Genomic DNA, 17,359 nt, shown 5'->3' with positions numbered 1-17,359 from the left:
TTCATTTTTATGGCTGACTCATATTCCATTGTATATATGCACCATTTCTTTATTCACTCATCTGTTGATGGACACTTAGGTTGCTTTCATTTCTTGGCTATTGTAAATAATGCTGCAATGAGCATGTGGCTATATATGTTTTTTGATTTAGTGTTTCGGGTTTCTTCAGGTAAGTACCCAGAAGTGGAATTGCTCTTATAATTGGTTATCACAGTTGTCTCCATCTACTTGGGCCCCACTGAAGTCAGTTCTCCCTAGTGAGACCAGGTGACCTGTAAGTATATATTGTATAATGCACACTTATTATACATTATACATTCCAATGGGTTAAATCTGAAAAGAAAGAAACATCAATTGAGCTATCAGTTGTTAAAGTGTGTATACATTTTTGGGGCCTGCGTATAAGCAACGTATTTGAAGAAGTTAAGAAATGATCAGATGTCTTCCTTAAACCAGCAGTCGCCAAAAACCGCTGTGATCTAGAGAAAGGCATGACCTAAAGTCTTTCCTCCAAGGGCCTTAAGGTAGCTCAGGCTCCTGTGACTTCAGGATTCACCTCGGCTAGTATCTTGTAGGCTCATTATCTTTGGTGACTTAGCAGAAGTTCCCTTCCTTGCCCACTAATTGGAAGCTGCCCTGAAACTAGATGCCAGGAGAGATGAACCAGATGTAGTTTCCATGAACATTGAGGAAGATGTAGATGTGGGAGCTCCTCAGACTCAAGAGAGGAAAGGTCGTAGTATAAGCATCAAGATTCTAACTCACATGGGGTATGACTCCTGAAATGGTGGCCCCAGGACTATGAGAGGTTTTGAAAGTCAGCCCTTATTTGAGTGGAGAATGCTTAACAATTTCTCATCAAAACTTGCATATATTACTTTTCAAGGTGCACATTTTGTATGACAGTATGGAACTCGGCTGTTAATTTGTACCCAAATGATGTGGAAACTAAGAAATAAGGCAAATAAGTTCAAACTACAAGTTATTTCAAATCACATATCAACCATTTTCTCACAGCAATAATGTGCTTCCTGGTTGTTCTGCTTAGAGTGAAATAATGATACCATGTATATTAGGTGATCCTGTAGCCTCATTTGTTACCCCACCTGTAAAATGGAGTAGATTAATAGCCGATTTTAGTAGAGATACATACATCTTCTTTATGAGGTTATGTTGTTAATTGGCTGGAATTAAGTCCTCTGGTTTATTTTATAATTAAATTCATTTGAAATATGATGTTGGAGGAGAGCTCTATGGATACCATGGACTGCCAGAATGATGAACAAGTGGCTTCTAGAGCAAATTAAGCCAGAAACATCACTGGAGGCAAATGAACAAAACTGAAGCTGTCCTACAGGGCACATCATGAGAACGTAGGGGGTTTTTTTTGGAAAAAAACAATAATGCTGGGAAAAATCGAAGGCATCAGGAAAAGAGGAAAACCAAATAGTGTTGGGTTGACTCTATAAAAGAAACTTCAGCCATGAGTCTGCAGGAGCTGAGCAGGGCTGTTAAGGACAGGACATTGGGGACCTCACTCATTCATAGGAGTCAGAGGTGACGCAACAGCACATAACACACACATATCTTTTATGATCCTATCTGGTTTCTTATTGCTTGTGATTGTCAAAACATTTTTTAAAATACTAGTAAACTTCTCCAATGCAAATAATAAAAAAACAACTAACCACAGTTTTTCCTTTTTGGTCAAAATTCCCCTCCCCCAACTCCATATACATACACACTTTTAAATCATTTTACCAAACTAGTATTATATGAAATGTTAAAGGGTCTTCTTGAAGAAGAAGAAGAAGAAGAAGAAGAAGAAGAAGAAGAAGAAGAAGAAGAAGAAGAAGAAGAAGAAGGGGAAAAAAGATAAAAAACATGAACAAGAAAATGGCAATAAATACATATCTATCAACAGTTGAAACTAAAAAACAAAAAGAGCAGGGAAAGAACTGAGAACCAGGCAGAAGGAGACAGAGGAGACTTTAACTTGATCTGCAATGTTTTATTTCTTGCATTAAATGTTGAAGCAGATGTGATGGGATGTTCACAATAGTTAATTCTAGGTTGTGGATTCATGGGCCTTTGTTATAGTGTTACTTATAGTCTTCTATAGTTAAAAAATTTTTTTTTCTCAAGAAAATGATAATAAATTTTTCAGACCATCCAATTAGCATTGAGGGTTTGAGGGCTGGTTTTCTTACTATGAGATTTTAAACAAAATATTTAAGACCTCTGCCCTCTGGCCTCTCACATCCAGAATGAAGATACTAAGTACTTGGCCAGTGGTGGTCCTGAGTGCTTATCCTTCAGTGCTCACCTCAAGCCCCATCTCTTCTGGATGCCGTCCCCCCTCTGCCCAATGGTACAATGTGCCTAGGTCCTCTGGGTTCCTTGAGCATCCTACACACAGCAACACTTACTAGTACATAATCGTTTGTGATAAACCTCACTGTGGGCCAGTCTCTTCTAGTAGATTAGGAAATCTTAGCCATAGAACATGTCTTAGGCAGGAGCAAGTAGTAAGTGCTCAACAAACAGAACTTAGTAGCCATAGGAGATGCTTAACACATTTGTAATGAAAGAATAAATGAGCAAAGAACAAAAATATGGCAAGACTTTCTAAAGTAAGACACCCTGTGGTGGCCCCTGAGGTTGTTATTATTCTTTTGACTTTAGTGAATAAATGTAATCCCCCCAAATCCCTTACTCAATCCCAGCCGACAGTGTGTGTCCTTGAGGTTTCCCTACATTGCGAACAGGTTCATCAGTGTGTTCTCATAGAGAGACATCAACATCTGTAGTTAGATACACCGAAGAATAAATATTTCACGCCCCCTCTGCTGGTTTATAATTTGAGAGAAACACACACTGAAATTATAACATGACAGTGTTTCTTTGAAAGTCTATGTAGCAAACATTTTTTAAAAGAAGGAAAAAGGTCCTCCCTCAGCACTGAATGATATTCATATAAACAGCCCTGGTGGTGTCCACAGTGATGCTGGCACTGTGTCAGCTCTCCAGTGGGGCGTTTTGACATGTGAGGGACATGGGGCTTTAGTGCTTTCAGAGGATCTGGAAAATACATTTTTATTGTTGTTCTTCATGGATGGAGAGGCTTTCCAGAGTTGTTTTATTTTTAAAGCATTGATGTTTTGAATGAGGATCTTTTCTTCTACAGTAACAAAGGGAATGACACAGCACAGCCTTGTTAGCCTGAAGCACGGGGAACAAAATCACAGGAGATAAAAGACACTGGGGGACCAAGGCTTAGGAAGAAAGGGTGTGTGTTTCAGAAAGAACTGTTTTTCTGCCCTTTGAGACAACAGAATATTATTTCGGTCTCTTCTAAAAGACACACTCTGCAGAGATACTTTCTTAAAAGCAACTTGTTTGTGCTTTGCCCGTATGTTAGAATACAAAGGGTTGAATTTCCTTCCTTAGTAATTTCTCTCATAGTCACAAACTTTCCTCTTTAAAGTCAATGGAGAACATCACGGCAAAATTCCATGTAAAAATATATTTTCAAATTAGTATAGCTGACTGATATATTCAAATAGATACTTGACATTTATACGTTAAGAGGACTTGCAGTCTTAGTTACTTCAAAGAGCAACCCTGGTGAGGGTAGTTATGTATTATCAGCTGGCATCACTTTCCCTATGATAAACTTGAGTTCCGAGATTCAGTACATTATCCTGCGTATCTGGTAGAGAAGTATTCACAAGGTTCCTGAACCTCATATAATTCTACAATATTGATATTTTAGATCCCAGAGGCTTTAAATGAAGACCCTCCCACACACACACACAAACCATACATACCCAGAAATCAAACTCCAAAACAAACAGCAATGAATGAAAACTGAATTGCTCATTCATCTAGTTTGTTTAGACCTAACACAAGTACACAGAATTAGGCACCTATATAATTCAGAATCAATTGCTTTTAAAAAGCATCTTATATTTCAAAATGTGTCTCAAGACCGCTCTGTGATCTCAATGGGCATAGATTACCTGAGGAAAAGTTAAGTCATTGGGATTGGTGCATACAAATATGGCCAGATGCTCCAGATTTTATTAATGACAATTTTTTTTTTCATGCTAAGGAAGGATGACTACAATTGTCTGTTTGTAAGTTTTTCCTTTCCCATATTTGGGCCTCATGGCCTATCCCTCTGAACACATTAATTTTTCAGCAAGTGGGAAATTTCTAAACCCTGTTTTGAACTGGCAACTAAGAATACAATGTAAAATGCAGGGTTTCATTGTACACCCGAGCCTTTTCCAGTTGGCCTTGTAAAAACAGATGAAAAGGGTGATACCAGGGTTTGTTTTTACTACATGGAACTACTGGAAAATTTGTTTTTGAAATTCGCATAGTGAGAACCAAGTTGTCTTTTTGGGCATGAATGATTCATGTAAGACAAACAAATAATACAAACCAAGGGCAGGCCTGCTACTCCTGCTTCATATGCACTGGAGGATGTTTTTCTTGAGTGTCCTTCCTGAGATGTTCCAATGTGCCAACCATGGAATAAAATCTCTGCTGCTATTAGGTCTGTGCCGGCTCACACATAAGAAGTACTTTTTTGTAATTAGTACGTTCTACCATCTCCATTTTACAAAAGAAAATGAAGTGTAACAAAGGTCAGGGACTGGCTCCAGGTCCCATGGCTATGAAGTGCGGTGGCCTGGTTGGAGTCCCGTCTGTCTGATGCTAGATCACTGTTCTTCGCATTGAGCCAGTTGCTGATCAGTGAATTTTGTAACAAGGTGAACCTAAGGGTAAACATGACTCCATCACTCCTTTCTCAATGAGAAAATTATTTCATCCTTTCCCTTCCTTTTTTATTTTATTTTTTTGATGGAGTCCTTTGAATGAAACCATGTATTAGCATGCCCTTGTTCCTTCTCAGTTTGGCATTTCTGTTGATCTCTAATTGTGCTCCTTTTCTTATTCTTTGTTTACACAAAGACAAGAGATGTACTAAGCTGTCTCCCTTTTGTTCAAAGATTTCCCCCAGGCCTTGTTTTTGTTAATACCATTTGTGGCTGTGGACATGTTGGGGCATTCCTTATCAAAACCATTCTGATGAGCCCGCTACCACCACTCTGAAGATGGGGATGTCGTTCTGGCAAACAAGTGTTGTTTCTCAAACACATGTGAGACTTTTGTCCTGGAATGACCCCCTTTGGAAACCAGGCAGAAGCAGTGAATGTGCACTGATGTGGGTTTGTCATTGATGAGCATCATTCGCTCGGGATGGTCTGCATGGTGGGGGAAGATCCTGGCCCTGGAGGCCTTGAGAGGTTGGGGCTTATCCCTTGCTTCTGCCCCTTCAGCACTGAGTGACTTTGAGAAAATTATCATCAGTCCATTTTGCACATGAAATGTTGGAATAATTGTACCTGGTAACATTGAGTGTTATTGTGAAGTTTAAATAAAATAGCTGCATAAAGCTACACACGATTGAAGCTCTTCTCTTCCCCCCACCCCCCATCCTTTGCACAGAACATTAGACTGAGGGTTTGAAGTGGGTTGGGAGAGGAAAATGTGCCTAGAATCGTTACAATGGTTGTACAGGCGTCTCTGCCTGTGAAAGCTATAGTGATGTACATTTGCCTTCATTCATTCACCAGATACTAGTGTATCTTGAGTGCCAGCCGTTCCCAGTGATAAGTGACATCAATACTTTTACCACCGCAAGTTTATTGGCATTTCTGTTTGCATAGAATCGTTATCAACTCACAGAGCTCTTCGGATCTGAGCATCTCCTTAGTTTTCTTTTCTTTTTGAGAAATGCCCTCTGTTCTTACTACTGAGGTAATTTCCTACCTCCGGTGCCCCTCAATATTGAGTCACTGGCTGAACCCCTAGGCTTGCTCATGAAAGGCCTTATTGTGTGTTGCTCTGCTTGAATGGATCATATTAGACGAAAAACATAATTATGGGATATGTTTAACCAAAATCTATAATTTCACTACTCCAGGAGCAGCATAGTCTCCTGAAAAGTGCTTGAACTTTGGCTTTCAGGAAGTCTTAGACTTGAATATTGATGCCACCATTTATTGGTTGGGTGTTTATGGACATTTTACCGAAATGTTCTCATCCGAAATATGTTCAATGTGCTAAATGTGACCCTGATACCCACCTTGTTGGAATTGCTGTGAGGACTGGAAAGAGGTGTCTAAAGCGTGGAGCACAGGACCTGGTGCAAGATAAATGCTCAGCAGATCAAACCGTTTGAAACCTAATGTTTTGCTTGCTCTTCTCATGTGCCAAAAGGAGACATGTAGAAAATGTAGAACATCTAGTTAATCCAAAGGAATAAAAGAAAAATCATATATGCTCTTAAGATCCAGAAATACCCAGTGGTACCATTTGACAGTGGAGCTTTTCCATATCTGTCTATCTCTGTCCCTATCTTCCTCATATCCCTCTTCTCCTTCCTTCCCCAGATATTAGATACAAACATTATAATTGCAGATAGTTGGCCATTTTTTCCCTAAGTTAATGACAGTTTAATCTGGTTCATTTTAATATATTGCTCAAATAGAATCATGTGGAGCATACTGTTTTTAATGTACTTTTTATAATTATGATATTGCTAACATCTTTCAAATTCATTAAATATTCTTCTGTAAAACCACTTTTAATTGATGCATAGTATTCCATTATATAACTTTACCAAAAATAATAGTCTTCTATTACTAGAAAATTGGCTGGTTTTTAGTTTTTTTGTTATTATAAAAGGCATTGAGATAAGCATCCTTATAGCTTTGGAGGGAGTAAAATGTAGAATACAGGCTATATGAACCAGCAGGTCACGGTTCAATTCCTGGTCAGGGCACATGCCGGGGTTGCAGGCTTGAGCCACAGCTGGAGCTGTGCAGAAGGCAGCCAATCGATGAAGTTTCTCTCTCATTGGTGTGTCTATCTCTCTATCCTCTTCCTTCCTCTCTAAATATCAATAAGAACATATTTTAAAAAACAACAACAAAAAGAGTGCTGGTTCTCACAAAAAGGGAAAGGTTATCATCATCACTGTATCAGCCTCATCTTTACCATTACCTTGCTTCATGCCTCAGGTTGCGCAGTCTTGTGTTTGATATCCCTGAAATCAGAATGCATCTAACCATATTGTCAGCCAGGGGCTGTCATGACATGGTAGTACGAAACCTTCTGTTGATAACGGCTAAGATCGAGAAAGGGTGTCAGTGTGTCTAAATGCCTATGAAATTCAGACTTATTTGAGAGATATGAAGAGATATAAGTGGATGTCATAGAATTTATATAATGCTCTTTTAGAGAGCATCTCAGATTGGGTCTCAGAAATGTACCTGAAGGCCTGAGGTATCTGGGCTGGGCTTGGAAGACTGGGGAGGACAGATGGAGGGAGAGGACATGTTTAATATCTTTACGTATTTTTTATACTTCCTTCTTATTGCATGTGGTTAAGAGAGATGATAATGGCCATGATGCAATAGCGTAGAAGCCCAAGAAGGCGTTCATAGACATTTGCAATTTAAAGGCCTTTTGGCAGTTGTGTGTATCATACTCTCTGAATGTAATACTTCCTGCAGCCTCCCTCCCCTGTTAGTGCCCCCTCTTTGTAGGTACAAATCCTCACCCTTTACCTAAATATGGCACACTCTGCTTTTAAGTCCAATCTTAGACATTGTTTTAGCTGGGAAGCCTTTCCCAACTCACCAACGCTGGTTAAGTGTCATTTCCGTGGTTTCAGTTGCCCCTTGCCCATATCCTTACCTGACTGCTTATCCCAGGCTGTCTTACTGCCTAGTAACTTGATGCCATTGCCACTAAGCTGTAAGGTTATAGAAGCAGGCGCTCTTTCGTTCTCCTATCAACTCTAGGCCTAGTACCATGGCTGGCACACGACAGGTACTCAAGAGTTATCAACTGAGTGAATTTCAGCACCCAGCCCACAGATGCAACCTGTGGTGACTGTGCCATAGGGCTGCAGAGTGAGAGGAACCAGTGCTCTACAAGGTGTCGCTAAGGGTTGTAGTGGGGACTGTAGTATAAAATTCCTTTTATTTCCAAGTTATTATGAGAGCTTAATAGAGCGAGCTGTCCGTGCTCACGTCTGAGACCCTTATGAAGCGTCTCCTGACACATCTGCAGGAGTCTGGGCACAGCACATCCGACAGCCCACTTCTAGCTGTTAGCACAGTAAGAGCTGAAAATGAGTCCTCGCTCTCTTACTTGCATTTGGGTTTTTTTCAATTTAATCTGAATCAAAATCTTGTTCATTTACCTTTTGCTTTTATGATATTCAAGCTACTTTAATGTTAACTACATTTTCTTAAGTGGTCAGTGACCAACCCAGTCACTTTTTCTTGAGAAGCAAAACACTTCCCCTTTGAGATCAGAGTGAGATGTTAAGTAAAATGAATCAGATGATTTGAGTTCAGATTCTTTCAATACTGCCTTTCCAGGCACAGTACTTGAACTCAGGATAATTGGTTAAGCTTGGTGCCAAACATAAGGAAGCCATTCTGCCTATTGTCCAGGAACCAGGGAAGAAAGCTGGCTTTTGTGTGATAAACCGTGTCACTCACTGGGATCCGTTGAAAAATGGATGCGTTGATGTGGTTAAACATGACAAATGAAGAAAGGAAGGAAGTCACGGTGATGCCTTAATTCAAGCCAGGCTTCTGTGTCCCACTCTTCCACTTCTTGACTGTTTGTCTGTAAACTTCTGTATGTGGATTTCCCCCCAGCATAGCCCCTGTTGGTGACCAGTGAATACATTGTGAGGCCCATATATGAGGGGCCTTTTAGGGAAACACATCCCCCATGTATCAGGGGCCTTTTAGGAAAATACAGCCCGAGGGGAGAAGCTGTCACTTCAAAGCATACCACAGTGCTTAGATAGAGCCAGGAAATTAACCATGTCTGCATGATAATATTCCTTTAAAAGCCTGAAACCCTTTCTTTGATGCTGCTAGTTATCAATCCCTGCTATATACTTGCTTCTATCATGAGATATATTTAGGCTTTTCATTTTTGTTTTTGAATTGAATCCCAAGAAAATAGAACTGGTCTCTCTCTGCCTGGCTGTTCTGCTGGGAGAGAAGCAGTTGAATGGGATGTGGAAATGGGTCAGAGGAGAGGAGAGACCAGCTCTGACCCCTGTGCCTTCTTCCTGCCACTCACCTGTTGTTGTCAAACATTCTGTAAAACACATGGGCTCGGCCCATGCTTACACAGTGTCACAGTGGGGAACCAGCACTCTAACTCATCATGATTTTTTTCATACGTTTGACATCATCTTGGTGCCATTATGAAGGTAATTTTGTTAGCTAAAATTATTTTTTTGTGTCAATCAATTAATCCTCTATTATACATAAGGGGAGAAAGTAGGTATTTAGTATATGACGCTCCTGGAAGTTGAGAGGATATGGGAACTTGGAGAGGGTTTAGCAAAGAAAATGAGTGAAATTGAATAAACTTTAAAAAAACAAGTAAAAGTATTGGGACTATAGTATCTAGTCTAGCAAGAGCAAGATCAAGGATGCATTCATATTCCAAGGATAAGATCACTTATAATATAGAGAACAGTGGTGAATGGACTGTACTGTAAGGAGAACAGGAGGAAAAGGGATCAAATTACAGGATAGCAGATTTGTCTTACGTGGAATGAAGATTTTTTCCTTACTCTTAACATCGATGGGCCAGGGAACACATTATAAAGGACTATGGAATTCATTTTAGTGGACCTTAAAAACAGGATAGATTCTCCCTGGGATCACTGAAAGGATGTAAAGGAACATACAGGTAATTTAAAAAAAAAATCCTAGATTGAAAGAGTTAGAATTGAAAAAAAAATTTCTTTATCCTTATCCATAAGCAATAAAAGAAACAATTCATATGAATAACAATTAGGCTTAAATCTCATCTTGGAAAGACCACCTAATCTTATTTTCTGAAAGAACATTGTGAGTTCTTAGGTAATTGCTTTCTTGATCTGCTTTAGGCTCAAGAATTCTCTCTCATTGTTTTTAATTGTGTTAAAGTATGTTTAGTAAAGTACTAATGAGACCAAAGCCATACTGATTAAAAACAGAATTATTCAATTCAACCTTTTGGGAGTATGGAATGAAAGGTAGGTTCTCATATTGGAAGATGAATCCTGTATGTCTAATTTGTTGTTTGCCATATGCCTAATTTTTGTTTGTTTTCTTCCTCAATAGTTCATTTCAGGCCTGTTGAAGTTATAACATTTTTATGAAATGACACTTTTTTTTCCCCATAAAAGCAATTTATCCTAAGAGCTCTAGGCAGGGTGCATCTTCCCTTGTGATTTTTATAGCATCTAATTAATAAATAAATGCACGACTGGCTAGGCAGTGCATATGAAGAGTAGGTTTTGCTTATCATCGCCCTTTATAATTTTTAGACTGTTTGGGGTTGAGGTTTTTTTCCCTTCCCCGCTCCCCTTTTCCTGCTCATTGACTTGAATTACAGCCGCTCTTCCTTTTCTTTGCAACTGTACTTTTAAATCTATCTTTCAAAAGTTTTTTTCTGCCTTTGGCTTACCTGGTTTCATGTGCCTATTTATTTCATTATTTGCTGTCGATTTTCTGTTTCATTGTTGTCTTATTTTTAATATAAGTCAATGAATTTAAACATTTTAGTCAAAAATTTTCCTGCCTTTTCTGCTTATGTCCCAGCCACACAGATTTTGATAGATACTTTGAAAACAGATCAGCTTGGAGAGAGCTCAGCTCAGACCCAGAGCAGGGCCAGTCCACTCCTCCACTCCGCCTGTAGGTCCCCTCTTGGTCTTCATGATCACACACCGAGGTCAGGCCCCTCACTGACCTGACCTCCTGCCATTCCTCTGGCCCGGCACTCCTGCCTCCCACTGTCAGCTCCTTCCTGCCCTTTCCTTACACCGCAGCCAGTGACCTTACTGGGAGACATATCCTCAGTGTTCCTCGTTGCTTAAAATCCTTTACTGCCACTTCCTTGTCCAAAAGATGCAATCCAACTTCTTAGTGTGCATAAACGCCCTGTTTGAGCCGACCATTGACCATTCCCACCTGCCTGGCCAGCCTCATCTTCAAACCGCCCCCCCCCTCCCCCCCCCACACACACACCCTCCCCCAGCCAACCACTCTCACAGCAAACTCCACACTCGGGGGCAGGGAACAGGCTGAGCAAGGCATGGAGCTGGAACGTGTAGCTGAGCTTCGGCAGTGGAGTGATGGGAAGTGGCGCACTTAGTGCTGAACATCGGTGTGTGAGGCATTGCCCTGGGTGGGTGCTGGGGCCCTGACGCCCAGCTAAGGAATGGCGGTGGAGGGGTCAGTAAGCCGTTTTCTCTGAGAGAGGAAAGCTGGTTCTGAAGAGGTTGCCATTACCCTCCCCACACTCTGATGCCCTCGTGTTTCTCTCCCCAACCTCAGCCTGCGATGGCGATCACTGGGGGCCGCACTGCAGCAGCCGGTGCCAGTGCAAAAACAGGGCCCTGTGCAACCCCATCACGGGGGCCTGCCACTGCGCCGCGGGCTTCCGGGGCTGGCGCTGCGAGGAGCGCTGTGAGCAGGGGACCTACGGGAACGACTGTCACCAGAGATGCCAGTGCCAGAACGGAGCCACCTGCGACCACGCCACAGGAGAGTGCCGCTGCCCACCCGGGTACACCGGAGCCTTGTAAGTGACAGACCGCTGAGCTGCGTGCAGAGCTCACCCCTCCCTGCACTCATGCTGCCGCTGCCATCTTATTCCTGTGCTTCTGTTTCTGTTGCTGCCTGAGAGGGCAGGCGTCCAGGCACAGAGGTGGGATCAGCAGTGATGGCCACGAGGTGATCCTGCTGTCTGACCCTTGAGCACCAGAGCCCAGCAGAGTCTCAGGGCCAGCTTCCGTGCTTTGCTCTGGGCAGGACGAGATAGAGCGGGCCAGGATGTTGGGCTGGATGGCCAGTTGGGGGTTGCTGGGGCAGAGTTGAAGTTCCTCTTTGATTCTCCCACAGTCACATTCCTTTTACACCACTGGTTCTAATGGTTCTCGTTTTCCTGTTCCGTGTGGCAAATTAATTAGCTGGATAAAACTGGATGGGTTCAGTGCCTTAGAAAAGAGGAAAGGGAGAAGTTGTTAGAAATAGCCCAGGATAAAAGGAGAACTGGGCTCATTAATGCCCCTAGGTACGTATGTTGCTTTGTGAATATATAAGTCTATGTATCACGTCTGTATAGGATGGTTAACTCCTTCCGGAGAACAATGAAGCAACTACTTAGCCTCCACTTTCTTTTGTGGGAAGGACAGTCTTCACTTTGTACAGATGGTCCCCCCCAACTTAACAATGCTCCAACTTAACGATTTTTCAGATTTAGGCTGGTGTGAAGCGAGACACATTCAGTAGAAACCACGCTGTGAATATTTTGAATTTTGATCTTCTCTGGGACCGCTGATATGCCGTGATAGTCTCTGGTGACGCTGGGCAGTGGCGCTGAGCCACAGCTCCCCGATCACGAGGGTAACCTCTGGTGCTCTAGAGCATGTTCATTGTGTTAGGTGATTTTGCCCAACTGAAGGCTAATGGAAGTGTTCTGAGCACATGTAAGGTAGGCTGCGCAAGCTATAATGTCCAGTAGGTTAGGTATGTTAACTGCATTTTGAAGTTATGTTTTCAATTCACGATGGGTTTATTGGGATGTAATCTCATTGTAAGTTGAGGAGCATCTGTGATAGCAAACAGAGTAAGAGGCAGAATTTGCCAAAAAAAAAAAAAAAAGTAGGAGATGGAAAAATCTTGTTCCCTTACTGAGAAAATTATAGTTGTAAATCATAGAACTAGAACTTGGGGGAAAATGGGGCTGATTAGGTAAATACTTCCTGCTGACAGTATTGGGGCTATAAAGTAGAGCTAGAGAAAAAGTGCATTAGCCTAGAAAGCCCTAATTTTCAAAAGAATGAATAACCATCCCAAATGATTTAATTGTTAATATTGCTTCTATGGGTTTTTATTAAGGCTGCAATTGAATAGGGCTTTGGAAACTTGGAGCAGTTTCACCAGAGAGAAAAAATGACAAAGGCTTAGAGAAGAAGGCTGGTTCACACAATATGGCACAGAAGGTTAAAGGCATGGAAACCGGTCCATCTGAAGGAGAGGGTCTGAAAATTGTTTATGAAAAATATGTGCACAGAGTGGAGATGTGCAAACATTTCAGTCTCCTTCAAGGTTAGAACAAATGCACAAACAAAAGTAGATTTCCAGTGTAGCATGTGGGCTTTATGAAAGTTACATGGAAAGTTCCTGACACCAGGCGTGCTTTGCCAACCCGAGTCATTCTTGGCGCACTCAGAGAGGACAGATTCTCCTCAAATTGAAATGGTTTCATCAGACAGTACCCTAAAACAAAAGGAAGGACCAGGTGGCCCCTCAAAGACCCTTCCAGCCAATATGATCAACGCTCTCAGTGTTAATGAAACGAACAATGTTGAACAGAGAAAGCTGGTCTATTTTAGGACTCTGGGTGCAGTTGTGTCTGTGAACCTAAGGGTCGTGTGGTGGAATAAATAATGGTACCCTTTGTCACCCATTAATCCCTCAGCTGTGAGGATCTTTGTCCCCCTGGCAAGCATGGTCCACAGTGTGAGCAGAGATGCCCCTGCCAGAATGGAGGAGTGTGTCATCACGTCACTGGGGAATGCGCCTGTCCTCCTGGCTGGCTGGTAAGCTCCCTTCCTCCCTCCAAAAGTCACCTGTTTCAGGATACTCAGGTGAAAACGCACGTGGAGGACTTTAGCACAAAATAAAGTTACACTCACGGTTAAAGATTCCAAAACTGGAAATACCCAACCACTTCAAAGCTGGAATGCTTCAGTCCAGAGACGGCAGAGGGTGATTCAATCATGAACTTGAAGTGCAGTAAGGGCCCTTGTGGAAAAGATAGTAGGCCATCTGTCCTGCATTTCCCCTCAGGATATAAGAGGGAAACATCTCATCTTACATATGGCAGCCAGAGCTGTTAAACACTGTACGTACTTAAATAATCATTTTCATAATTATGTTCTGTTGATCACTATTGTTCTTTGAGACTGTTATTTTCAACAGAATAAGTGTTATATGAAAAAGTTATCTGGTCATATCAATCTGGAGATACCTTCAGGGAAACCAAATTTCCCAAGTGTTGCAAAACTCTTTAGAGCAGTGATGGCGAACCTATGACACGCGTGTCAGAGGTGACACGTGAACTCATTTTTTTGGTTGATTTTTCTTTGTTAAATGGCATTTAAATGTATAAAATAAATATCAAAATATAAATCTTTGTTTTACTATGGTTGCAAATATCAACAAATTTCTATATGTGACACGGCAGCAGAGTTAAGTTAGGGTTTTTCAAAATGCTGACACGCCGAGCTCAAAAGGTTCGCCATCACTGCTTTAGAGCCTTTAGTATCATAATCCAAGAGGAAGCTATAACCTACCACAATTGCCATACATTGACCATGATACTCTTTCTTTATGTGGCATCACACAATCTAAATGTGATGTGCGATGCACAATGTCAAAACGGGTTTACTAGCTAGATTTCTCTGAAATGAGGAAATAACATTGGTTCTTATTCCTCTGAGTTGGTTTGTGCATAAGTCTGCTGGAAGGCAGAAGAGTGAATGACCAATGTCTGCTTCCTTTATTAGCAAATAAAAAATAAAAGAGCAATTTGTTTCATGATCATTTTCTATCTCCATAAGGGTGGGAAGCTGCTCTTGTATAGTGAAGTGACTTCTTAATTGCCAAATCCATTCTCATTCCACTCTTCTATTCTCATTAGCTTCACTTCTCCAAAGCTTTTGACACTGCTTCTCATCCACTTCCCTTTGTTAATCTCTTTTTCCTCCATTTCCCTGATAACCCTCTCTCCTACCTCTCACTAAAGATCTCCTTTCCTAATCCTTCTCCTCATACAGATCACTTTATTGTATTATTCTCTAGGTTTCAGTCTTGTCCTTCTTCTCTGTTCTTGGTATAAGTCTCTGAAAATCTCATCCACACCCATGGCTTTGACAATCATATGCTGATTTTCCCAAATCTTAACTTGCCTAGACACGTGTCTGTCACTATCCTGTCAGACACACCAACCCAGATTACTAAGTATGAAGCCACCGTCTGTCTATGCCAGTGATGGCGAACCTTTTGAGCTCGGTGTGTCAGCATTTTGAAAAACCCTAACTTAACTCTGGTGCCGTGTCACATATAGAAATTTTTGATATTTGCAACCGTAGTAAAACAAAGATTTATATTTTTGATATTTATTTTATATATTTAAATGCCATTTAACAAAGAAAAATTAACCAAAAAAATGAGTTCGCGTGTCACCTCTGACATGCGTGTCATAGGTTTGCCATCACTGGTCTAGGTGCTGCCCAAGCTGGAGGCCTATGAGCCAGACATGGGATGGAGTTGGTTTGGTATTACCCGTGTTGTAGGCATGGAGCAAAGGAGAACTGGAGTCTAGATCCCAGGAAAGTCATGGGAAGTAAGGGAGAGGTCAAGATGTTCAGACCGCTGGGACAAGTGGAAACCAAATACCAGACCCAAGGTGAGAGTTAGAAATGGTAAACAAGCAAGACAAGGTCTGATTCTGGAGGCAGAGCCTGGAGAAGTTCCATGAAGTGGTAAAGTGAGAGTGAGGGGCCTTTTATTGGGCACTGATGATAAGGTGGACAAGGGATCATGGAAGGAGCACTGAGGTGGTTCAAGCAGGCCCATCAAAGTCAATATTAATAAAACCAAATTTGTACACCCAAGCCTTTCTTAAGCCTACTCCTCTTCTACTTTAAGAGAAAAAAAAATCTTAGTTAAAACCAATATTTCTCTTAGTGGCCTAAGGTAGAAATGTTGAATTATCTGTGAGTTATCTTTGACTCTTTCTCTTCTTTTCCTTCTTATATCTAGCCTTTTGTCAATACTGGTCATTGCTTTGTCCTTGGTAGGGGAAGGATTTTGCTGGAGAGAACTATGTGTTTTTTGAATGAGAAGCTGTAGATTTTATACTCTTGGGGCTTTTGTTAGACATCAAATGTAGAGTTGCTTCATCTGAGATTGAAGCTTTCTTCTTGGTTGGGGTGGACATGATGCGGTATAGTGGTAACCACAGGGTTTGACCGTGAGTCCCACCCAGTAGGTGGGCAGGTGGCCGTCTCCATCAGCCCAGTGGAGCCTCCTCTACACTCCGGGCCCCCTACCTGGTTTTGTATGGAATGCTTCAGGTCATCTTTCTCTGTGTGTAGTTGAGCTTCCATCTTATAATTCTTTTTTAACATTTTATTTGTGCTATCATCCTAGGTGCCTTTCAAAGATGAATATACCTTCCTATTACACACACACACACACACACACACACACACACACACACACACATATATGTCAACCAGAATTAATGTCCTACTTAAAGCTGTTTGCCCACATTAATCCTTACTCATAAACAACATTTCAACAGCATTTCTGAAGCTTATGTGGGATTGTTACAAGCTGAGTAGTTAGACTAAGTCCCTGAGAGAGTAGAATTGTCACCAGAACCCCTGCTTCCCACAGATTGATCCTTTGTGTATTATTCCTTCAGTCATGTTTATACGTTGTGCTCATGGAGGGATTAGTTATTTTTACATCTGTCCCCCTCACCACATTGTCAGTTAATAAGGGTTGTGACCTTATCTTTGATTCTCAGAGTTCAAGTGCTGTGCCTGGCACATGATGATTCCCAGTTAGGCATTGATTTGAATAATCTCTCAAAGGTTTTTTTGGTTCCAAGAGTCTGTGGAAGAACTTTCTCTGTTTGTAGGTAGATAGAAACCACCAGAGGAGACTTAATTAGCACACCAACTGCCTTTGTGGGTAGCCAAGAGTTAGAGGAAATGTATTTTCTTATGCTCTCCAGAATAAACATTTACAAAACCATCTGGTGCTCACTAGCCTCCAATTTCAGAGTGCCCACAGTCTGCCTTTTTTTTTTTGGAGAGAGAGAGAGAGAGAGAGAGAGAGAGAGAGAGAGAGAGAGAGAGAGAAGGAAAACAAAACAACAGCTTCCAACAGTTAAAAAGATTTTAAAAATTCCTGTAATTTGCAATATGTTGTTTGCTCCAACAAAATCCCAATAAACAGATAAGCTATAAGGCCAAGTGAAGTAGAAAATAATAGAGTATTTCCTAGATTTATTGGTACAGTATCTTATTCTTTTCCACATAGAATAGGAATAAATATGACAAGATGGACAGCCTCTAGGGTGAGGACACATGTCCAAGTTACTCTTGATTTTTCTTACCAGGAAATAAGGTTTCCTATTGACCTTGGCCCAGTAATGTTTGTTGAACCTG

At 41.3% G+C, this 17,359-nt stretch overlaps 1 protein-coding gene across 1 annotated transcript in view; it reads left to right on the top strand.

Annotated features, from left to right (window-relative positions):
• The window catches only part of MEGF10 (multiple EGF like domains 10), a 165,775-nt gene that overhangs the window by 95,378 nt on the left and 53,038 nt on the right, over positions 1-17,359 (top strand). The window contains exons 6-7 of the mRNA XM_059693726.1: positions 11,445-11,691; positions 13,594-13,714. Coding sequence (XP_059549709.1) covers positions 11,445-11,691; positions 13,594-13,714 — 368 coding nt within the window. The remainder of the gene's footprint in view (positions 1-11,444; positions 11,692-13,593; positions 13,715-17,359) is intronic.

Source organism: Myotis daubentonii, chromosome 4, assembly GCF_963259705.1.
Source record: "Myotis daubentonii chromosome 4, mMyoDau2.1, whole genome shotgun sequence".
Lineage (NCBI taxonomy): Eukaryota > Metazoa > Chordata > Mammalia > Chiroptera > Vespertilionidae > Myotis > Myotis daubentonii.
This window is presented reverse-complemented; position numbering and strand designations above follow the sequence as displayed.